At 44.4% G+C, this 24,886-nt stretch overlaps 1 protein-coding gene across 22 annotated transcripts in view; it reads right to left on the bottom strand.

Moving 5' to 3' along the window:
- The window catches only part of KALRN (kalirin RhoGEF kinase), a 659,050-nt gene that overhangs the window by 106,279 nt on the left and 527,885 nt on the right, over positions 1–24,886 (bottom strand). The window contains exon 1 of one of the 22 annotated variants that reach the window (XM_032335621.1): positions 14,605–15,621. The exons of 15 other annotated variants lie outside the window; for them this stretch is intronic. In XM_032335621.1, the coding sequence (XP_032191512.1) occupies positions 14,605–14,689 (85 nt within the window). In that variant the 5' untranslated portion in view covers positions 14,690–15,621. Of the gene's footprint in view, positions 1–14,604; positions 15,622–24,886 lie in introns of those variants that run through there. 6 more of the 22 variants (XM_032335610.1, XM_032335631.1, XM_032335659.1 and 3 more) reach the window with 6 other exon arrangements.

Here is a 24,886-nt window from a genome sequence, read left to right as displayed (position 1 = left end):
ATTCTGGAAAGACATACATTCAAGGCAGCCTCTCCAAACCTCCTTCTACATTAGTTCTAAACTGTTGTTAGCGATCAAACAGAAAAATAAAAATTGTCCTATTGAAGGGGCTCCTGCCTGTTCAGTTGGTAGAGCACATGACTCTTGATCTCAGGGTCATGAGTTCAAATCCAACACTGGGTGTGGAGACTACTTTTAAAAAAATCCTATTTGAGTCCTAAGCTGATGCCATTCTAAAAATGCCATATTGGGGTAACTGGGTGGCTCGCCAGTTAAGTTCAGGTCAGGCCCCTGGGATGGGGTCCCCACATTGGGCTACAACCTGCTTCTCCCTCTCCCTCTGCTACTTCCCCCAACCCCACTTGTGTTTTCTCACTCTTGCTCTCTCTCACATAAATAAAGAATATCTTTTAAAATGCCTTATATATATATGTATGTATATATACATGACATCACATATATATGTATATATATGTCACATATATGTGTATGAATTTTATGGTACAGAACACTAATCATGACTATAAATACAAATTAGATGTGTGACTAAATTATGATGAGCAAAATTTTGCTTTGCACTTACACATTTTTGGCATAAAAAATGTGCAAAGGCATTCCACCCCCAGAATTAGACACTGCCCCTGTCCTATGTTTGAGACATGAACCCATTGATGCAGAAAGAGACAAGCCAGACAGGTAAACAAGAGTTGAAACCTGCACAACACAAAGTGCAGATCATATCTCATTAAGCTGGGATCAGTAATTGTGGAAGAAGAGACAAGAGCGAGCACATTAATTGTGGTAGAATGCTCGGCAGGAAGCCACAGTAATTACAAACCCAGGTGAGTTACGTCATGGATACTTTATAGTGGGAGGAAACCGAGAGGGTGGAGAATTTGGCTGACCTTCTCCCCGGGAGCCGGCCAAGCTAGCATAAACTCTAATAGTCACCAGGGATGAACATACATCTCCCTGCCCTGAACATCTTCTCTTCCCCCAGGGCTGATCTGGCCTTTTGGGAAGCTCTGTTCACCTTCTCTTTGAACTCCTACACACACACACACACACACACACACAGCCCTGAGAACAGTCCAGCTCCGATTTTGCTCTCGCAGCCCTAGCTTGCGTATGCTGGCAGAAGGTCATGGTTAAATTTAGACCTGACCACCTCACTGGGAACAGGCTGGGAAACTGGCTGTTTGAAGAGCTCCGTAGACATTCTAGTAGAGTTGGCGGCTGCCACTCTAAGATGGAAGCACTATTTGGTGGTTAGGATGTAAGGTAAATTGGAAAGGGGGTAGAATTTCCTGACCATAGCGCACACACAAAGAAAGGGACCTAAAAATTAGAAAGGCTGAAAAAAACCTTGAAAGTTATTGAGGTCTTCCCCTTCTTTCATACAGAATCCAAGTTAACAGATATTTTTTAAAATCACTTGGTAAAATAAGAATTGGAAAAGATCTCAGAGTCCCCTTAGTACAGTGTCCCACATGTTGTAGAGTCGTCTCCAACATTGCCAAGAGAGGGTCACTTAGCCTCAGTGGAGACCTGCCAGCATGCATGATCAGTGGCGTAACCCCGTGGGAGGCTGCCGAGAGGGAGGGCAATGCCTCTGAGCAGAAACTAAGGGGAAAGCCCAACGTATGGAACAGTGAATGAATCTGGCCCCTTTCCCTGGATTCCAGGGTCAAAATATGTAGGAAGGGAGGGGCTCCAGTCATAAGAAGAGAGTTCTCCAGTTCATGAATTAGGAAGGGAGGGCCTCACCAATGATCCTTTATGGACACAGTACGGGCTTCTCTGGTATCTGGGGACCAAAAAATGGCACCCGAAGGAAGGAAGCCAGCTTCACGCAAGGTACCAAAAACACGAACTCTAGAAAACTGTCTGGCCTTATGCTTCTTTTATTCTCCTTCCCTTGTGTTCTCTCATACTATTTAGCAAAACCTTTTGGAAAGGCTCTTTAAACTGGATCCAGAATGCAAATAAAACCCATGTGGGGACCAGAAGCATGGTAGTAACAGACTTTTGGCACCTATGTTAGTTCCTCAGACAGGGTTCCTATTGTCCCAATCTAAATTCCACTCCCACCAACAGATACTCTCATACATGCTCAGAGAACAGCTGGAACAAGGGATGCGCTATCTCTCGCCCCCTCTACACTGCAGTTCATGAGGGCAGGGCCATGTCCACTGTGTTCACTGGCTATGATTTCTGACTATTCCCCAGTCTTGGAGGAGTCAGAAATGACCAGTCCAGGAGACCTTGGCTGACGCCCCTGGAATACTGAGGCAGCCACAGATATCCTGGGTTCCCCAGGAAGGTTTTATGGGAACCTGATTAGATGAGAGCACATTGGCTATCCAGACCTGGTTTCAGATTAACCTGACCTTCCATTTTGCTTGGAAGGTCATAGGAAGGCCCCTTGAGATGTCTCAAGAAGGTCTCCTGTATTGACTAGTTCCATTTAGAGACTTCAGGCCCACAGGGCAGACCCTGATTTCAGTAGAGCCAGTTCCAGGTTCTGGGAATCCAGCTGCAATCTCAGAGCAGTAAAGTTCCCCCAGAATCCCTCCAGACATTTAGAAACACCAGATGTAAGCGGACACTGTGGGGCAGATTTCTACAGGAGAAAAGCTAGAGCCGGTGGCTAGGACACAGTTCCAGGAACCTAAGAGTGATTTCTGATTCACAGGGTGCCTCAACCCTGAGATTCCTTCCAAGGAGCTAGGTCTCCTCTCAGATCGGATCTAGTGCTTCTACCCTCTGTGTCCCCCCAAAACAAAAGGGCAGGACTAGTCTACATCTCACCACCTCTTCTACAAAAGTACCAGCAGAATGGTACCATTTTATAAATTACCAGTTCATACCTGAGGTAAGTTGCTTCTCTTTTTCAAAGTGCTCTTCTTGCCGATAAAACTGAGATCGTTATGATCTGAGATGCTGTAAAATTCCAGTGTTCAATGATATATAATCAAGACAAGCTATGTATACAGTGGTCTCTACACAAAGAGGGAAATGACAGACAGCACTGTGCTCGGCCAGGCACCTGGTGATGCTCCATGAGGACAAACATTAGGATCACAGAGCTGCTTAGAATGATACAATAGAACACTCACACAGCTTTCAATTAAAGGACAAAGGAGTTCAGCCTGGGGCTCCACACACCCACCTTCTCACATCTCCTGCATCTCCATCCCACCCTGGTCTGCCAAGCTACCCATCTTCCCCCTCAGACTCTGGGCGCCTGCCAGCACCTTTATGTGACCTCTGTCACATAAAGGAGGAGGGCTGACCAGAAGTCGGTTGGTGGAGGGGTTAGGGGGGTTGGGAGATGGGAGCACGCTGTCACTCTCTTCCTGCTCAGTACTGTTTTTAGGTTCTTCCCGAATTCAGGATCTTCCCTAAAAGCTGGCTTGTCTGAGCTCTGGGGGACAACTTGCAACTGAAGCCCTTGTCTGTTTCCTCACAAACTATGTCACTCAGAAATGAAAATATGTAACTGCGTCCCTTGAAAGTTTCAGTTGGGAAGGCCCGTGGGCATCTGGTTCCCCATCACAGGGACTGCCTCCTCCTGGAATTATGGAGATGGCTGAGAGGAGGGCCTAGCATTGGCCATTGGAAGGGATCTTCCACTCTTCCAGAAACTTCCAGAGTTTCTACTCTGGCACATCAGTGTATCTTGTACTATAGGCCCTTGGATAGCTCCATTCAACAGAGATGCAGTGCAAGCCATAAATGTGAGCCACATACCTAATTTTATTTTTTATACAATATAAAATAATTTAATATAATTTTTATATAATTTAAAATTTTCTAGTTCTCTTGAAAAGTGAAAATAAACAGGTGCAATTAATTTTAACCTATTGTATTTAATCCAATATCTCCAAAATATTATCATTTCAACATATTATCAATGTCCAAATTACTGAGATTCCCATACAACTTTTTTTTTTTTGTACTAAATCTTTGAAATCTGGTATGTAATTTGTGCCTTCAGCATATCTCAACTTGGACTAGCCTCATGTCAAGTTCTCAATAGCCACATATGGCTAACAGCTACTGAATTAGACAGCACAGCTCTAGAAGGCAGTTCTGACCTGTTTTCCTCTGTAGTCCCCAGCCTGTCCAGGGTGCTCTGCTCTCCCTATATACTCAATCCTTTTTTTTTTTTTAAAGATTTTTATTTATTTATTTGACAGAGATCACAAGTAGGCAGAGAGGCAGGCAGAGAGGGGGAAGCAGGCTCCCTGCTGAGCAGAGAGCCTGATGTGGGGCTTGATCCCAGGACTCTGGGATCATGACCTGAGCTGAAGGCAGAGGCTTTAATCCACTGAGCCGCCCAGGCACCCCCATACTCAGTCCTTTAAAAACCCCTTCTTACCCTTTAGGGCCCAGACGGAACCTTGTATCTCCTGAGAAGTCCTCCCAGACCACCCCAGGCCACTGTGCTCCCACCAGATTTTGCATAATTACTTAAGTCAGCCGTCAGGTAGGACCCTGAAGTATCTTTCCTTTTATTGGCTTCAGCAACTATTCCTCCCTCCCTCTTTTTTTTTTTTTTTTTTTGTTATTATTTACTGTTTCATATTTGTGGAGCAGCTCCCCAGTTGGATGGCAAGATCCTCGAGGGGGTGAAAACATTTTAAATTCTCTACTGTCACTAGTCCAGTACCTGCCACATGGTATTCAAATATTTAGAGGCTGATACAAGAAATGCTCAACCCAGTTTTCCATATGATGAAGGAGCTAATGAAATCATTTGAATGTGACAGTTGACAGTTGGTACAGTTCCATGCAGACTTCTACATACTCGGTAATGTAACAATAATCCAACAGTTACGGAGAACTTACCATGTGCCAGTTCTAAGTGGTTTACCTATGTCAACCCCTCTAAGCCTCGTAGAAATCCCAAGACTAGATTCCTTGATCATCTCCATTTTTCAGATGAGGAACGTGAACAAAGGATTTATATAACTTGTACAAGGTCACACAGATAAAGTAGCAGAGCTGGGATTCAAACTCATTTTGGCTCCAGAGTCCAAGCTCTTAATCATCATGATATATGGCCTCTCAATCCAGCACAAACATAAAATATATTTGTTACAACTTGCATATCAGTATGTAGCCTATGAATCAAAGGCTCTCAGTCAGGGTGTTCCCTTATATAAAAAGAATTAAGTTAATTCAGAAAATGTAAACAGAAGCAAACAACAGGAGAGACATTAAATTCCTTGGTCTCAGGGGATGTTTCTCATAAATCCTCTTAAGACAAAGAACAGTACACTCTTCCTTTCAAAGGGTGTGAAACAGGGGGTTTAACTGGCAACAAGTAAGTTGTGAAATTCTGGATGCTCTTTGATTCAGGAACTCCATTTCTAGGGATTTATCCGAAGGAAGTAATGATGGTTGTGCCAAGAATTAACTCTAAGACTATAAGCAATATTATAAGTATTGCTTGTAATAGCCAAAATTAGAAACAACTAAAAATAGAATGAAAATTGGAAAAAAAACCTATTTATGCACGGTTAAATTGTGCATCTGGTGGTATGCTGATAAACCATCTCCTTGAATAAAGCAAAAAACCTTGATTTGTGATATCTGGCTGATCTCAAGCTACCAATGGTTTAACAATCCTCTCTCAAAACTCTGAATATTTAATAGGGGCACCTACGGGGCTCAGTGGGTTAAAGCCTCTGCCTTCCGCTCAGGTCATGATCCCAGGGTCCTGGGATGGAGCCCTGTATCGGGCTCTCTGCTTAGCGGGAAGCCTGCTTCATTCTCTCTCTCTCTGCCTGCCCCTCCACCTGTATGATCTCTCTCTCTCTGTCAAATAAATGGATAAAATTAAAAAACAAAACAAAACAAAACTCTGAATATTTAATAATCCCAACCTGAGCAGAGCTGGCTCCAGCATTTCACTGAAGGCATACAGAAAAACATCATAGAAGTTGTTCAATATATAACAAGAAGAAAGTTTATAACATTACTATGTTATATTTCTGAACAACAACAAAAAAAACACATACATGGAAAAAAAGGTTAGAGGATTATTCAAAATGTTACTATGGCTATCGCTAGGTAATGAAATTTTATTTTCATTTGTTTATATTTCTAAATGCTTTCCCAATGTTTATATATGATTTTGCTAGCAAAAAAAATAATCAAGACTCTCTTTTCCAGTTACAATAATTTTTAAATACCCTATTTTCAAAGGTATGTCTCAAATAAATAAAAGAAAAATCCATAGGTCTTCTCAGTGAAAGCAAGTGCATGATCAGTCAGAAGTTGAGGAGTGAGATGATTCCTAATACCACAAAAGAAGAGAAGCATGAGTGGGAAAAAATATGCCCTCACCACAGTGCACACTGATTTCTTGAGGAATAAATCACACTTTCCTGGTAGAGTAAATCATACCTCCTTTGAAAGGAAAGGGGCGAGGTATGGAGTGGACATACATAAACCCCAGGACAAGGATCAGTCTGCTGTAGAATCTGGTTCTAGAAAGATCTATTTCTTCAACCCAAGGCTCATCCTCATGCTTTTTCACTAAACTTTAAACCATTATATTAAATCAATACTAACAATTGTCAAGTTCAAGTCTTGTCACCAGCGAAATACTTTGGAGCCATTAAAAATATACTGGAGGAGCCCCTGGATGGCTCAGCTGGTTGAGCTTCTAACTCTTGGTTTTGGTTTAGGTCATGATCTCAGGGTCCTGAGATGGAGCCCCAAGTTAGGCTTGTCACTGAGCATGGAGTCTGATTGCCCCTCTCCCTCCCCTTCTGTCCCCGTCTCCACCTTCCCCCAAATAAGTCTTTAAGTAAAAAATCTAAACACACACACACACACACACACACACACACACACACACACACACACACACACACTGGAAATGCCTCTACCTGGGAAGATGTTCAAAAGATTAAATGAAATCAGATTATAAAGCAATATATGAAACATGCACATTTATTAAGGGGGTAGACATATAGAAAAAGACGTATTAAGTAGTTAAGTAGTTGTTTCGAGGTAGTTTATGCTATTAAAGTTACACTATTAAAGGATTACTCTATTAAAGCTATTAAAGTCACGCTATTTAAAATTACATTTTTACGTTATTAAAGGACTACACTATTAAAGTTACACTTTTATGGTCTTTTTGTTTGCCTAAATTTGATTTTTTCTTTTCTTTTTTCTTTTGTTTTTTTTTTTTTTTTTTTTGTAGTAAGCAGAGTTAGCTTAAAGAGTAATGAGGAAAACAAAATAGAAAGCAAAGGAGTCTTAAACAGGAAGAAGAATGCCACAACTTCCCTTACTGGACCCTGGGGGGCTGTAAAGTTCATGGAATATGTTGGGGATTCCTAACTCCTACCCCTGTCTGACAAGTGAAAGTGAGTCATGCAGGGGCCTCCTCCACTTCTCAAAGCAAGAATCCCCAGGGAAGCAGGATGTCTTCTGTTATAGAAAGTTTTTGCTGAAGCTGGGGGACTTGGGGTGGGGTAGATAGGTCAGGGAAAGTTGGAGAGAGGAAAGAAAAAGAGCAAACAAACAAGCAAACAAAAACCAAGCCACCTGGAAGGCTTGGTTAAAACAAGACTACTGGGTCTGAGTCAATGGGGCCAAGAATCTGCTTTTCTAGCATGTTCCCCAGTGACCAAATTCCTTCAAGAATTTCTGCTCTAAGTAGAGAAGAGAAAGAGGCACCACACAGGTGTGAGACTGAGGTCCAAAATTTGTGCTGAAGTGGAATGTTTGCAATTCTTTAATTTTTTTTTGAAAAGATTTATTTAAGAGAGCGCACACACACCTGCGTGTGCACGGGGAGGTGGGGGCATGGTAGTGGAAGAGGGAGAGAACTCAAGCAGACTCCCCACTGAGCACAGATGCTCCAAACTAGGCTCCACATGGGGTTCGACCTTACCACCCTGAGATCATGACCTGAGCCAAAATCAAGAGGTGAATGCTTAACTGATTGAGCCATTCAGGCACCCCTGCAATTCTTTTTAACAGTGGGTCTTGGTTCTCCTTTGAACAGGGAGTGATATTATCCTTTCTCCATGGGAGCAATATGGCGGTTCTAAAAGCGGGAGGGCAGAAATTGGGAAAGTCCTGAGAGCCTGCTACACCCAGGTGCTACAAGAGAACACACACACACACACACACACTCTTACAACTAATCCTGCCCCCAAGGAAAGTAGATACCTGGAAACAGAAATGTTTTACGAGGTACTGTTTTAATCTAGCAGTAGAAGGGGTTTCCCTTCCTTTCAACTTGACAGTTCCCTCACTGTGGTCACCAGGAAATTGAGAAAAATGTGGAACAACCTGTTCTGTAACTCTGATCTTTGCTCTTTTGCCTGGCTGAAGCCAACCTGGCAGCCTTCTTGTTGTCTCCCAGGTGTGACCAGGGCTACCCTCCTTCCAGGAGGTTTAACACAAAAGGCTGCTTGTCAACTAGGAAAGATATCCTCCATTAGTCACTGAACACACCCGGTGGGGAACCAAGCTACCCATGTCCCCTATCTACAAGAAGTACCAAGCTTATGGCCAAACCTCACAGCCTCGGGGGCTGCTGTGGGCAGCAGGTGATGATTTTTATCTAGACAAAAAAAGCCTGGAGAAGAGCAACAAAGTTTGCATATGATTAATATGCAATAAATGCTGGCTGAAGTGAAGAGAAAAATGTGTATCATCAGATCATTAGCCAAAATCAAAGGGCAGCCAAGAAGAAGTGGTGTGTTTTATATAAGGTAACGTTCTCAGGATCTGAACTTTAATACTGGTGTAGTTATGCTGCAATGCTTGGACCTTGTGTTTTCCGCCAGATTAGAGTAACTCAGGGATGCTTAGGATTCTTGCCAGTATCTTTTTTGGAATGTTCTTTAATGTAACACACAGAGATTGTAATACTAGGAGTGTTATGTGTTTCTTTTTTTAAAATTGGTTTAATAAAAATAAAGAGGAAATCCCTATCATACTTCTAGATCACAAACTTTCTTCCCCCATAGTTACAATGCCACAGAATTGAGGTGCAGTTGACAATGACTTGAACTGAGACCATTAAATTGGCATAGGAATGTAGATTTATGGTTTTACCACCCAGAGGGCCCACAAATATTTAGGTAGGAGTCCCCTGAGGATAGGATCTGTATCTAGTGCTACAATTACTATTACCATTAGTAGCGACCTTTTTAAAAAGACTTCATATATGCTTTGTGCTATGCTAAGCCCCTTACATACATTATCTTAACTAATCTTCACAACAGCCAGATGGGGTCAGCACCTTAGGATTCCCATCCCCCAGTGCCTAGTGCTGGGCTGGCAGGCAGTCAGCACATAAACATTTGTCAAATGAATTAAAACACTGTGTGCTACATAAAAGCCAGCTCAAAAATAAAATGATAGGAATGCATTTCATTGGTTCATTTCCACCTGAAAGGGTACATTTCAAGAAAAGGGATAAGAAAGGGGGGGGGGGGAGGGACCTTCTGAATTAAATTGAACCTGAGGGGAAAATGTGAACAAATATTTACTAAGAACATGTGCACAGGCTGCTCTGGGACAGACAGAGATGTGACCGTCTTTGCCCTCCGTGGTCTTGGGACAGAAGAGGACTTCAAAGCAGACCAGGCAGGTCAAGTTCCAAATGGCTCCAGGCAATGCAGTCATCCCCCAGAACTGCAGATAATCCACAGTCAACACCTAAATTCCAGTCTAGGGATTGCCTCTACCCTTCTTGGTTGGCTCCACCTCATCTGTGCCCATAGTAGGAGAAGCCACATGCCCAGGAAGACAATAATGACACTGAGGGAAGAGCACAGGAAAAGGTCTCTAGTTCTGACCTGCTACTAAGTGGCTCTCAGTGTCCTTCTCTATTAAAGAAGATCTGTTAAGTGATCTCTTACTTTCTGTGATTTAGCCCCTTCTATTTGAGAAGTCCTCTCTTGGGTTTCAGATCCATGCTTTTTCTAGGGCCCTCCTTAAGGAAAAGTCTAAGAGGACAGGCCATGTAGGCACTCACTCATTGAAAGAGGAACAGGACCTTGACAGATGAGGAATACCTTCAGGGCAGAACAGACCAGCATCAAGATACTCAAGGGGGAACTATCGTGAAGGAGAATATCAATAATACTTCTCAGGAGTGTTATTGACTCTAATAGGGGGCTTGGAAGTGAATCCCCAATGTTCACTTTTATTTTTTAACTTTAAAATCACTTTGCATAAAAATACAGATACAGGGTCTGAATTTTTACCTTTTTATTCCACATTAGGACCCACCAACCTGTAGCACATGGAACCACAGGGGTGATGTCTACAGCACTTTTGGTGATTGCAGGACCTACAGCTGTAGCAGAGGAGGGCTATTCAGGTTCTGTTTCCAGTTTCCACCTCATCCCACCAAACCCAAACACTCCTATTTCTACAAGGGACATACAATTGGCCATCAGTACTGTTTTTCAGGTAATAACTGGCATCCTTCTTGCTACTCCCTAGTCAGAGAATCACATAGGGGAAAGGAAACAGGATTTGGGTTAGGGGCGGTTGGTGTGTGTGGTAATTCTCCCCATGTCTGGGTATCTCCCCAGGAGGCAGAAAAAACAAGAGATACACTGGAAAAACATACATGCTAAATGGTTGATTCCATTTTCTTTGTGGTAGAGGCATGTTCCGGGAGATGAAGAAACAAAAGACTATGTGCATTAAGGCCCCAAGGATTTTTGTGCTTTTATGGAGTGGTGAATTAAGTCACTAATAGTGAATGTCACAAGGGTTTCTCTTTGAGGTTACCAGCACCTTTCTAAAGGAACTTGATGTCATGCTTTCACACATCAAATTCAGTCTATAAAATAAGCTATCTTCATTTATAGGCCAAAGAAGAGACATTCACATCAAGTCATGAGGTCCCTGCATAGTCATTCTGGGAAAAGGTAGGGGGTAAAGAGAGCTTATAGTTGACGATGACTTGGGATGCCCTGTGAAGCCCCACAGCCCTTACCCCGGCCCCATGTCAGACTCAGGCTGGAACCCAATTGCCTTTGTGGTGAAAAAACCATGGGAATGTGATCTGAGTGCCTCCCCTCTAGGCTGATTGAGTCCGGTTCAGCCACCACTCCTTCCTCTCTTTCTGAGAGACTCAGATGCCTGAACTGGGCACTTATAGCATAAATGGGGACACACAATGGCACGTGGGCTTGAGATGCAGGGACGGTGATACAGTAATAAACAAATATAAATAAACCCTGGGCATACTGTGGAGAAGCAGAGGAGGACAGTGATCGGGAAGGGTTTCCAAGAAAGGACTTTGGACCACACACCCAAAGTTAATTACAAGTGGACTAGAAAATTAAAGGCTCTAAAACTGGCTTTCACCTAGCAAGGTCAGAAAAAATGTTTGGGCTCCATGATCTTAGAAGTCACAAATTCCAGTCTGCAGCATAGAACTTAGCAATATCCTGGTGATTTCAATTCCTTTTGTCTCTGAAACAAGGTGCTTTTTAAAAATTTAAGATAACTGAAGAAGAATCCACAGCTGACCCACTTCTTCAAGCTTAAAGGAAAGTCTAAGTAGCCAGAGCAATCCCGAAACTTCCCGCAAAGTGTGACATCAATGATTAATCAGCCTTCAGACACATATACATGCTATTAGCTCACATTTGGCCCTTTTTCACTTTCAAAAAGGCAGTTATAAATGTATTTGCTGTCTTTCTTCCTTTTCACCTCATCTGTTTTCATCTTACCCCTGGTTTTCAGTTTTCCTGCCCTTCCGTACCAATTTCAGGGGAGGGAAGAAAGATCACCTTGCATCAAACCCCTTTACCATCCTCATACTCACTAGAACCAAAAACCAAGAGAGACAATGAGATAGTAGCTTTCCTCACTTGTCTAAATCAAAAGACAGGCTCAACTAGTTTCTCCCACATTTTCCTCAAATATGGTATTTAAAGACCACACAGGTCCATCACTAAGACCTTGACTCTCAACCATGTGCTAACAATTACAACCACTTAGGGTTCACCAGAGAAAGTCCAGGATGCCTCACTTAGCTTTAGGTTGGTCAAAAATAGCCAGAACATTCTACTTCCTCTTTTCCTCAGACTTCAGAAGGTCTTTTCTTAGATTTTCCTCTACCCTTTGAATTCTGAGTGACCGGAAGCCAGCGGGGGGAAGGCCCCTAGACTTGAGAACTGTAGTAGTGGGCTCCGACCCTCCGGTTTCAGAGCCCAGCTCCTGGAGCAGGACAGCCAAGTTCTCTTGGGAGAAGAGAGAGAAGCCAAACAGCCAGCTGCCCTTATTGAAAAGGGGAAGCTGCCTTTCAATTGTCTGAAGTCTGTACAACCAGAGGAACTGGTTCAACTGAAAAGAGAGGCCGCAGTCCCGGGTGGCGCTGCCCTCCACGCCGGCCAACCTCTCAGACTTTTCTAAGCCCTTCTCCGTGTTGCAACTAGGCAACTAGGCAAGTTTCCGGGGCTCTGGGCAAGGTGCTCAAACTCAGTACAAGACCTATCTTTGCAGTCAGCTTCCGAATAGAATAGATGCCTGTAGTCTCCACTGGGATCTCTCTTTTCTGTTAGAGCAGACCTATAGGGCCTCAGCGTAGTGCCGCATACCTCATACACAATCGTGATCGCCCTGCCCAGCTGAGGCCCAGGATTCTTTAAAGGGTGGCTACCTCACTGCCCCCCATCTTCCTCAGATCTTAGTCCCAGCTTGCCATCTTCACATCTCACGTCTGGGGAGGAGTCTGGAGGAAAGTGGGAGAAGGTGACTAGGGACCCACCTCTGTTATTCTCCTTTCCCTTTTCAAGCAGCTTTCATTACTTACTTCCCGCAATTTTCAGCTGAGGGTCACTGGTCTCCTCCTGCTCTGGTTCTGGCTCCTGCAACACCCTCTTTCCTCCCACACCCCCTCTGCAAGCTGCAGAGCCTGCAGCCACTGCTTTTCCAGTCCTGAAGGCTGGAGGCTGGCTCCCCCAGCCCCCACCTCCTGGGCCCCCTGAGCGGGAGGGGCAGCTGAGGCCATAAACAGAGCCAAGGACTGAGAGAACCCAGGAGAATTGCTCTGCAGGCAAATTGGGGCTGCCACACATCTGGATTCAAGCAGGCCGCTGCAGGGGCTTTAGTAAAAGCACTACCCAAGTCCCCGAATTCTGCCTTTTGACAGGAAATGGGCTCCCAAGAAATCCTTGCTTGGAAACCCTTCAGCCCTCAGAGCAATCCCACCCACTCAGAGATTCTCTTTGGCCATTTCCTGCCTTCTCTCCCTTTTAATGTTCCCTTCCTTCAATTCCCAGCCTTGGTTTTGAATGTTTCTGAGCTAGGCTTAGATTCTGGTGAGGGTCCCAGGCCTTCTATGATTCCTTCTCCATCCGAATTCTGGCTTTTAGAGCTGGCTACCACGAAGTTCCAGGCTGTTCTAATTAAATGCAGAGACCGAAAGGCTAATGCAGAGACCGAAAGGCTAATGCTGGCATTAGGAACTGGGAAAATGTCCTTCAGGTTTAATTAGTTGTTGTAGCCTTCTATCAGCTCAGGGTAAAGAATTTGTTAGGGTTCTGCTCTGTGTGTGGCATAGACGAGGACGATTAAGGGTTCCTTGGATGACGTTTATTTATCAGTAACTCAGAGAGAAAGTTCTATCAGGACTTTTTAAAATGAGAATGAAGCAGGAGATGGGGGCATTGTAAATGGGGGTGGAGGGAAATTTTACCCCAATAGGTGAAAGTTAAAAAGGGCGAATTATCAAGCAAGGGGCCATATTCTCCCTTCTAATCACAAAGAAACAAAGCCTCTCTTCCCCCACCCTCTAAGCTGAAATGTTAAAGTGACAGGAACCGCTTTAGGAACATATGGGCACTCTGCTGAGGAAAAGCCCCATTCCTTTTTCAGGAGAGGCTCCACAATTGCTAACCTTTTCTCTGTGACCCTTCTCACCATCTTGTTTTGCAGGCTGATTTTGGGGAAATTAGTTGCTTCCTGCCATCTCCTCAACATTAAAATTAGAAGAATAATTAAATACAGCCCTAATTGGGTACACAGAGAGTTCTTGGTTAATTAATGAGCCCAGCTCCGGCCCAGAGCTGCAAACCCAGCGAGCCTGCGAAAGCCCCAGCAGAGACAAGCGAAAAGCCCGCTGCAGTCCCCGAAGAAAATTGTCACTTGGCAAAAATAGTTCCTAGTGTAGAGACAAGTGTCAAACACATTCCTATAGCTAGGAGTCACTAGTTAATCCCTCAGCTGAGATCCATATGTAAATGAGAGCAGGGAAGTGCGCCTCGGCCACTACAGGGACACACAGCTGGGGGGGGGGGGGGTGTGCCGAGGCGAGGCTCCCCCGCACAGCGCCCCCCTCCGCCTCCCCCCGCCCCCCGCAGGCTGGCGTCCTGACATCCAAAGTCGCTGACAAGTAAGTAACTGAGATGCCAAACTGCAGCTCCTCATCCAAGTCAGAAGCTCCCCGCCAGCGAGCCCGCTTTCTGCTGGGGACGAGGACGCGAACGCGGGGCCCAGCGAACCCCCTCGGCCGCGCCCCCCCCCAACTCCTCCCTCCTACCTCGCCGGCCCGGACTTTGCTAAAAGAAGGCGCGAACGGCGATAGCCACTCACCTCTGCACCGGAGGCAACAGCAGCACTTCACGAGGAGCCACCCCAAAGAGGGACCTCGGGTGTAAGCCCGGTCGCCGCCCTTCATGCTGCCGCCTGGCACCAGAGCTCCGGCATGGCCCGCGCCGCCGGCAGCGGGTGGCAGCGCGGCGGGCAAGAAACTTCAGCGCCGCGGCCGCGAGCCAGTTCCCTCCCTGTCCCCGCCGCGCGGCCGCCGCTCTTTCTGGGAGCCAGAGCCACTTTGGGGAGGAGGGGCGGGGTGCCGGCGGCGAGGGAGGGCCTCAAGGGGCGGAGTTCCAAAGTCCAGCTGTGCCGGAGTCCCCGCCAGCGGCCGGGCTGTGGACGGACGCTGGGGGTCCGGGCTGGGGTACCCACAGCCACCGCACACAACAGGTGCTTAGGGGCTCCTCCTTGCGCGCAGTTTCCCGTCCTCCGCTTTGGCTTAGCGTATACAACCAGACGAGGCCGAAGCGGTGGGAGAGGAGCGGATTTAGAAGGTTCAAGATTAACGCTTTTCCTCTCTCATAGATGCCCCTTCTCCTTCCCCCCAGTCTCGGAACGTGGATCGCTTCCTCTGCGTTGAAACACCTTCACTTAACTCTTTTCTTGCCCTCCTTTTACTACTTAATGCTCACCATGATCATAGCGCCTGAGTTTTTTTTATAGGCTCCCGGCCCATAATGATGTTAGGCCGAAGCACTCCGGATTTGAAATCGTAAGCCCCAGATTCAAAGCTGTTTTGTTGCCTACTAACTCTCTGACCTTAGGCAAAGTCACTTCGCTTTTTTGATCATCGAATTCCTCATTGAAAAAGTAAATAAATAAAAGGAGGAGAAAGGATTGTTAAGTTAACAGGATTGCTAATAGAATTTTAAAAGACATATGCATGTAAGCACCTGTTAGACATTTAATAGTTCCATTTGGGTGAATGCCAGAGAAACTCCAAAGACATTACTCAGGGTGGAGAAAGACTTCCATTTACCATCTCCCCACCCACAGTGGGTCTATCATTCCTTTCCTTATATCCCGAAGCTTTTCTTTTTAAAATATTTTTCAGGGTGCTCAGTGGGTTAAAGCCTCTGCCTTCGGCTCAGGTCATGATCCCAGGGTCCTGGGATCATGTCCCACATCGGGCTCTCTGCACAGCGGGGAGCCTGCTTCTGCCTCTCTCTCCCTGTCTGCCTCTCTGCCTGCTTGTGATCTCTCTGTCAAATAAATAAATAAAAAATCTTAAAAAAATATTTTTCATATTTCAAGGGCGCACTTACACCCCTCACTCGTACCAGGAATCCCACCGGCCTCTCACCCACTGGATCCTCCTATGAACCACTTTGTTTATCACTCACAGATCATCTCTCCCATTCTTTCCTATCCAGATTTAGGTTTCTGGAACCATCCCACAGTCATAAAGTAGAGAAGGCCCATCAAGCAGAAAAAAGGGAAGTCTGTGAGAAGGATTAAAAAAACCAGAAACTGACCGCTCAGGTAACCAATTCCCACCTACAAGAAAGACAGCCAGGGGCCAAGCCTTTTAGGAGTTAGCAGGATTTGGCCTTCCTCTCTCAGTTTGATGTTTAGATCTGGGTGTTGCAGCATCTGCCACACAGCTGGGACACAGCAGATGCTCAGGAAATAAAAGCAGCACAACTTAATGAATAACAGTAGCAAACATGTATTGAGCATTTATTGTGCCAGGCCATTTCCTAATTGCTTTCTATACATTGACTCATTTATGTGCACGCACACACATGGAAACACACAACCCTTAAAATGTAGGGTCCTCTTCCATAACAGAGGAAACTGAATGAATGAACCATGATGAGGCTTTGATGATTTGAGTCTAAAGAGAAATTCTAAAGAGCTTCCCCCCATAGAAACAGTAGGACCCAGAGTCAAAATCTTACTTCTAGTTCTGACACTTCCATCTCCTTGATAGCCTCTCCCAGTGAGGATTATATGAGAATCTCATTGTTAAGTAGGAAATGTGCCCTGGTGCTCCACATGCAAAACAGAGAAATAAAAGTTCCAGTTGCTCATGCAGCCTGCATTCCAGATTTCTGATTTACCGATCATCCTGACTGTGATGTCAGGATCTCATCAGCCTCAATGAATTCAGGATCACAGTTATCCTGGGTTCCAGTTCTGACCTACAGCAACCATCACATACTGCTGTCCAGTTCTCTCTTCTGTATCACCAAAGACAAGAGCCATTTGGTTGTCCTTGCCAGCCCAGGGCAGACAACTGGCTAGGACCTCAGCCCTTCTAAAAATGAGCTTTATTTGCCTGTGTTCCCCTGCATAGGGGCCATGATACAAGAGTCTATATTATTCCAGCCACCTAATCCACCTCTCTAGATACTTTGGGGGCATTCTGACAGGAATTGAAAGATGCTTCAATATTGCTTGGTAGCCACTTATTTTTTCACTTAAATCTTCCTTCTGGGCCTTTGTGTTCAGGTAACATTGATCATTTTTCTTTCATAATCCTTTCCAAGAGGCTGGTGACATCATCTTGCAGAAACTGGCTTGAGTTTGATGTTCGTGGAAGATCCAGTCCTTACTTCAGAGATTACAGTATGAGTAGACCCTAAAGTAGTCTCAGTCTCTATGAAAAGAGTCTATCAGACATGTGTCCACAGGTCCTTTAAACTTGAGAATCCACCCTACTCTCAAAGGCATAAAACATTAGGACTACCTACCCATCTTAAGTTGATGCGGTCAACACATTTTGGCCATCCTGGAGATTCACTCAGGTGTTAGGCACCAATAACTCAGAGTCCCATCACCATCCTCATGTGCCTTCCAGAATGAGACCAGTGATGACTACAACCCAACAAGGAAATCCTGAACACCAATGGGACACTGACCCATGGCAGACTTATTCAACAATTCAGCAAATACTTTTTGAATTCCTACTATATGCCAGGTTCTGTTCTAGGTACTAGGTCTACATTGGTGAACAAAAACAATCCTAGTCCTTGTGGAGCTAGCTGCTAAGACAGACTCACCATAAAGGTGAAAGAAAAGGGAATCAATATCAGATATGTGACCAAATTTTGAGTTGAGGGATTTCAGAAAATAGATGTCTGATTCTTCTAATCTGCATCTAGCTGTTTTATGGTAATGTCCTCAGGACAATTTAAAGGGGAGGGTAGGGCAATGGTTATTGAACACTTACAGAATCATAAGAGAAGCTTTAAAAAAAAATCTAAGCATTCATGTATGAAAAACTCACAGCTAGTACCATATTCAATGGTAGAAAACAGAGAGCTTTTCCCTAAAATCAGGAACAAGACATGGGTGTCCATTCTCGTCATTTTTATTCAATATGGTACTGGAAGTCCTGGCCACAGCAATCAGACAAGAAAAAGAAATAAAAGGCATCCAAATAGATAAAGAAGTAAAACTTTCACTACTTGCAAATGACATGATACTATATGACTATATGTAGTAAACCCTAAAGACTCCACCCCAAAACTACTAGAACTGATAAATGAATTTAGTTAAGTTGCAATAATCAGAAATCTGTTGCATTTCTATATACTAATAATGAAGTAGCAGAAAGAGAATTAAGGAAATAGTCTACTTACAATTGAGCCAAAAATAATAAAATACCGAGGAATAAACTTAGGCAAGGAGTTGAAGATCTGTACTCTGAAAGCTATACAACAAAGATTAAAGAAATGGAAGATGACACAAATGGGAAGATAACCCATCCTCATGGATTGGGAGAACAAATATTGTTAAAATGTCCATATTATCCAAAGCAACCACAGATTTAATGTAATCCCTATCAAAATACCAGCAGCATTTTTCACAGAACTAGAACAAATAATCCTAAAATTTGTATGGGACCACAGAAGACCATGAATAGCCAAAGCAACCCTGAAAAAACAAAACAAAACAAAAACAAACAAACCAAAAAAACAAAGCTGGAGGTATCACAATCCCAGATTTCAAGATATACCACAAATTTGTAGTAATCAAAACAATATGATACTGGCACAAATATAGATATATAGATCAGTGGAACAGGATAGAAGCCCAAAAATAAACCCATGATTACATAGTCAATTAATATTCAACAAAATAGGCAAGAATATGCAATGAGAAAAAGATGTCTCTTCAATAAATGGTGCTGGGAAAATCGGACAGCTACATGTGAAAGAATAAAATGGAATCACTTTTTTACACTATACAAAAAAATAAACTCAAATACCTAAATGTAAGACCTAAAACCATGCAAATCCTAGAAAAGAACACAGGCAATAATTTCTTTGTCATTTGCTGTAGCTACATTTTTCTAGATACATCTCCTAAGACAAAGGAAATCAAAGCAAATATATATTGGGAATACATAAAAATAAAAAGCTTCTGCACAGCAAAGGAAACAGTTAACAAAACAGAGACAACCTACTAAATTGGAGAAGATATTTGCAAATGATATAGCTGATAAAGGGTTAGTACCCAAAATACATAAAGAACTTACTACAACTCAACACCAAAAAAATATCCACAAATAATCCAATTAAAGAGTGGGCAGAGGACATGAGAGGACATTTCTCCAAAGAAGACATCCAGATGGCCAGCAGACACTGAAAAGATGCTCAACATCACTTGGCATCAGGGAAATGCAAATCAAAACTACAATGAGATACCACCTCACACCTGTTGGAATGGCCAGAATCAAAAACACAAGAAACAACAGGTGTTGGCAAGGATGTGGAGAAAAAGGAACTCTTGTGCACTGTTGGTGGGAATGCAAACTGGTGCAGCCACTGTGGAAAACCATATGGAGTTTCCTAAAAAATTAGAAACAGAATTACTGTATGAACCAGTAACTCCACTAATTGGTTATCTACCCAAAGAATACAAAAACACTAATTCAAGAAGATATATACCCTCCTAAGGTTATTGCAGCATTATCAATGGCCAAATTAAGGAAGCAGCCAGGTGTCCATCGATAGATGAATGGATAAAGATGTGGAGAATATATATGCACCAACCATAAAAAAGAATGATATTATGCCATTTGCAACAACCCAGCTGGATTTAGGTAGTATAATGCTAAGTGAAATAAGTTAGTCAGAGAAAGACAAGTATCATAAGATTTCATTCTACCAGATGGGAGATGGGGGGATGATGGGTGAAATAGGTGATGGGGATTAGAGAGTAATCATCATGAGCACTAGGTAACGCATAGAACTGTTGAATCGCTATACTGCACACCTGAAACTAATATAACACTATGTTGACTTTATGGGAATTAAGATAAAACAATTCTAGGCATTAGGGTTTTTTTTTTTTTTATTGCTGTTTTTGTTGTTGTTGTTTTTAAGGCCCCACAGGTGATGCCAGGGTGGAACTAAGTTTAAGAAGTGATGCCTAGGGGATGGCTTGGTGGCTCAGTTGGTTGGACGACTGCCTTCGGCTCGGGTCATGATCCCGGAGTCCCAGGATCGAGTCCCGCATGGGGCTCCCAGCTCCATGGGGAGTCTGCTTCTCCCTCTGACCTTCTCCTCGCTCATGCTCTCTCTCACTGTCTTTCAAATTTAAAAAAAAAAAAAAACTTAAAAAAAAAAAAAAAAAGAAGTGATGCCCAATCTCCTGGAGATTCATATTAATTCACTTTGGGTACATCTTTGCTTTAGTAGTTTTAAAAGTTCCCCAGGTGTTTGTAACATGTAGCATAGTTTGGGAACCAGTAGTGCAGTGGTTTTCAGACTTGAGTATGTATCAGAATTACCTAGAGGGTGAGTTAAAGCACAGATGATTGGGCTCTATCCCCAGAATTTCTGATTCAGTAGGACTGGGGTAGGGCATGAGAATTCGCATTCCTATAGGTTACCCCAGAATGCTGATGTTGGTACAGGGGTGACACTTTGAGAACCACTAATGTAGACAATTTTCCCCATGTGTTTGCAATGTATGACCCTTCTTTTTGAAACAGCATTTTGGTTTTTCTTTGAGGAAGCAGCCCTCCATTCTCAGACCACATTTTTGGGTGTACCTGACATCCTTCCCTGTCCACCCTCCACTCGAAGCACGGGTCCATGAACCTGGGCTCAGCCAGTCAGTCACAGGGACTGATTCAAATTTAACACATGACCCAATTTTAGCAAAGGAGCGTAAACCGTGAGAGCTTAACAAGAAGTCCTGGGATGGCAGCAATCTCTTCCCACGAGATTTCTGAGTTGGTGGAATGTTAGCCTGAAGCAGCTGGAGACCATTTGGCCATAACCACATAGGAAGAAGCTGCCTGAGAATAAAGTCAACATGGAGGAAAGAGATAAGAGAGTCAGAGATAGAGATGAGAGACTGAGAGAGACTGAAAGACAGACAAGTTGGGGGAGAGGTCTGATGATGTTAACTGAATAACTAGATACATTTTTTTCCCAAAAGCTTAATGTACCTTGGACTATGCACACCCAGATAAACTCCTTTTTGCATAAGACAATTGAATGTCTAATTTCAGGGTCTCAAACACCTACCCATGCATTCCCAAAGTTTAGGCTAAGAACCCCTGAGCTACAGCATGCATATACATATATATATATATATATATTTTAAAGATTTTTATTTATTTATTTGACAGACAGAGATCACAAGTAGGCAGAGAGACAGGCAGAGAGAGAGGAGGAAGCAGGCTCCCTGCCAAGCAGAGAGCCCGATGCGGGGCTCAATCCCAGGACCCTGGGATCATGACCTGAGCAGAAGGCAGAGGCTTTAACCCACTGAGCCACCCAGGCGCCCCTACAGCATGTATTTTTAGAGTGTTCTTAATTTCCATACAGATGGCTGAGCCTCTTTCTTATTTGGCAGAGTTTGTCTATGTGGGGCCTCCTCCAAAGTCCATTAGGCTTTCTATCCACTTGTGTGTCCACTTCATGTCTTGTCTGCATTCTATGCCACAGTGAACCCCAAAGAATTCCTGCTGGTCTCATCCTGCAGACCTACTGGGCCTCTACACATATACCATAATGCAGGGCCCGAGACCAGGGCCTAAAGGCACTGCCCTCTCCTCCATGTCATCCACAGGCTTCAGTAACACTGGAGGGTGGTGACCTCAGACATCCGCCCTATCCACTGACAGACATATGTCCAATTTGTCCTTTAGGCTTCTTCTCTTCAGATTTGCAAGCACAGAGCTCTTCAAAATCACCTCCACACAGTTCTTAGCGTGAGCCCAGCCAGAGAGGTGCCCCACCTAAGATCAGGTAGAGTGCACACCTTCTACATACCAAGCCTGCGTAGTCACTGTGAGGGCTGTGGACATGATTCTTGGTGAATGTGGAGACAGATGCAGCTTTCCTCCTGTCCCCTGGCCAGTCCTGTGCCTGCCTTTTTCTCCTCCAGCAAAGACTGACTTTTAGCACCCACTCCCAGAATCTGATCCAGATTCAGATCTACAGTTACTTTTAAAGCTCTGCAAGAGATTTCAGTGTGAAGTCAGGACTAAGAACCACTGACCTTGGGGCTCATGGCCGCCTACACCCTGGGATAACTTCCTGCATAGTTGAGATGGAGTTTAGAGACATCGGAACGGGAATGTTTTCACTTCCTCAAACCGACAATTGGCCCTTCATTCATTCTTCTTCTGCCTGTTTTTCTCTCCAGGGGCTAATTGCAAGTCCCTTAATCCTCATCTTCCCCATGTGGACTTCTGACCTCTGAACTTCCTGACTGTGGATACCAGGGTGATTCATAACTTTCCTCCAATTACCCCATCCTGATTTCCATTTATGACTGTGGCTCAGAACTCTAAGATGGTTACTGAATATTTATTCAACATATGGTGGGTTTTTGAACATCTATCTGCAAGTCACTTAGCTCAATTGTATATGGGGGTTTGGGAAATTTATATGGGAAATAGAAATTGAATAAGACATGTACCCTGAACAAAGACAAAGAAGAATTGGGTGAGTTCTGGGTAAAATGCGGTTCAATTTTTTTTTCTTTTTCTTTCTCTTCTTTTCTTTCTTTTTTTTTTTGGCAGAAAAAGGGAACTAAAGGCAGACCAGGACTGGGGCATAGGTAGAGGTTTTGTCTTTATGTGAAAAAGAGGAACTGAGATAATCATCACCAGTAACCAGAAACTCTTCAGATTAGAGATTGGAGGTGCAAAGTGTGCATTACTTCTGTATTTAATTTGAACTCCAAATATGTCTTACAGAACTACATAATGTTCACATGGGTAACTATTCCCAGGCAATATGTGCCATTTTGATAGCAATGTCTACAGAAAAAGGCACGAGTGCCAGCATTAGGCATGGTAATTTCTTCTCTGTTCTGTGGTTTCCCCACTGCACCATTGCTGGCCCTGTGGGGGCCACAGACGCTAGTGATGAAAGCATCCCTAAGCTCATCCCATATGTGTAAATGGGTTCCGTGCGTGCCCACCTGACACCTGTCTGCCCCTTTCCTCCGCCTAACTCACACTCAAGAACGTGAAGCCCCAACATATCCTGTCAGTCTTCCTCTTTGTTTTCAGGAAGGGAGTCTCACTGATCACTCTCTGGTCTGAACCAGGCCCCAGGGAGGGAGGGGGAGCTCTAGGCCATATCGATGAAATCAGTGGGATTTCACTGAGGACAGAGGTGTCTCCCCAGAGCAGCCAATGCTGTCGTCCCATGGAGACAAAGAGGGAGAGCTGCGGGCAGCGAGGACAGGTTCCTGGAGATCTGTGCTGAGCAGCCGCCTGAGCTCAGGAGGAGACAGGCTATTTATCAAAGCGAAAGATGACTGGTACTGGAGTTGCTAAAAACAAACCCTTCCAGGTTTTATTTCCTTCCAGAAATGCTTACTTCTAAGTAGGTCGAAGTGTTTCTGAAGTAGGGCAGTAGCAAGTGCCTGTCTATCGCTTTGACTGAGTTCCAATTCAGGAGGCTAACCACTGCTACGCGGCCATCACAAGGGATGGCCATTTTGGTCCGACCCTTGGTGCCACCTGCCCTCCCCCTCCACGGTGCAGGAGGAGCAGGGGGAGCTGGTAGACCCACGGGGGTGCCAGGCAGACCTTTCTCATACATCAGATGCAAAGTGGATTTTGCTTTGACATAATTCAGGTCAGTTTATTGAAGATGTCAATAATAAAAGGAATGTGGAAGGCACTGCCCATCCCAAATAAATGTGAGGTACTTAGTCCATGTGCCCCCAGAAAAGACTTCCTGGGAAGTAGGAATAAGAAGATTTCCTCAGTCAAAACTCCTGACTGACATCAGAACACTATTCCCTGTTCCCATCCTCAACCTCCTGCTAAAGCTTCAGTCAGCATCCACTACAGTTTTTAGGGGATGGAGAACACAATGAACCTGGTGCTTCACACACAGACTCCTTAGAGGCCCTTAAAGAATGGTCCTCTTCCCTTCCTCCCTCCCTCCCTCCCTCCCTTCTATCAATATTTACCAAGAACTTCTCATATGCCAGCCACTGTTCTAGACGCTGGGGCTAGAGTAATGAGTGAAACAGTCAACACCCCAGCACTTGTAGGGGATACCGAGGGGGTGGGACAGTGGGAGGAACAGACACTAAATGTCAACAAATGTCACCATGTTACCATGTGGTGATAAATGCAAAAAGTAAAACAGGGAAGGGTGGTTTACGGCACAATGGGAGGGTGGGATTCTACCAGGTGACATTTGAGTGGAGACACGAAGGATGTGTGGCAGCCAGCTATCCAGGTATCTGAGGACCTGCAGGTGATGGAACAAAAGGTGCAGGTGTCGGGGAAGAGTGTGCGTGGCTTGACCGCGGAGTAGCTCCGTCAGGCAGGCTAGTCATGAGAGTGGGGGCACGGTCTGGGTAGAGGATGGCCCCACTAAACCTGTCCACATCCTAATCCTTGGAACCTGGAAATGTTATCTTCTACGGCAAAAGACACTCTGTAGATATGATTAAGTTAAGGGCCCTGAGATTGGAGGTTATGTTGGAACAGGGAACACAATCACACGAGTCCCTAAAAGCAGAGCCCCTTTCCAGCTGTGGTCAGGGGGAGACAAGACTGTGGAAGAAAAATCTGACATGCAACCTTGTGGGCTCTGGAGATGGAGTAAGGACCACCAGCCAAGGAATGCAGGCAGGTCCTAGAAGGTGGGAAGTCAAGGAAACAGCTTCTACCCCCAAAGCCTCCAGGAGAAATGCAGCCCAGCTGACACCTTGATTTTCGCCCATTGACCCCTGCATGGGGCTTCTGACATTCAGAACTGTAAATGAGTAAGTGTGTGTTGTGTGCTGCCCTATATTTGTTGTGATTTGTCACTGCGGTAAAGGAAGACCTAGCAGATGA

Source organism: Mustela erminea, chromosome 1, assembly GCF_009829155.1.
Source record: "Mustela erminea isolate mMusErm1 chromosome 1, mMusErm1.Pri, whole genome shotgun sequence".
Classification (NCBI taxonomy): domain Eukaryota; kingdom Metazoa; phylum Chordata; class Mammalia; order Carnivora; family Mustelidae; genus Mustela; species Mustela erminea.
Note: the sequence above shows the minus strand (reverse complement) of the source record. Positions and strands in the feature narration are given on the sequence as shown.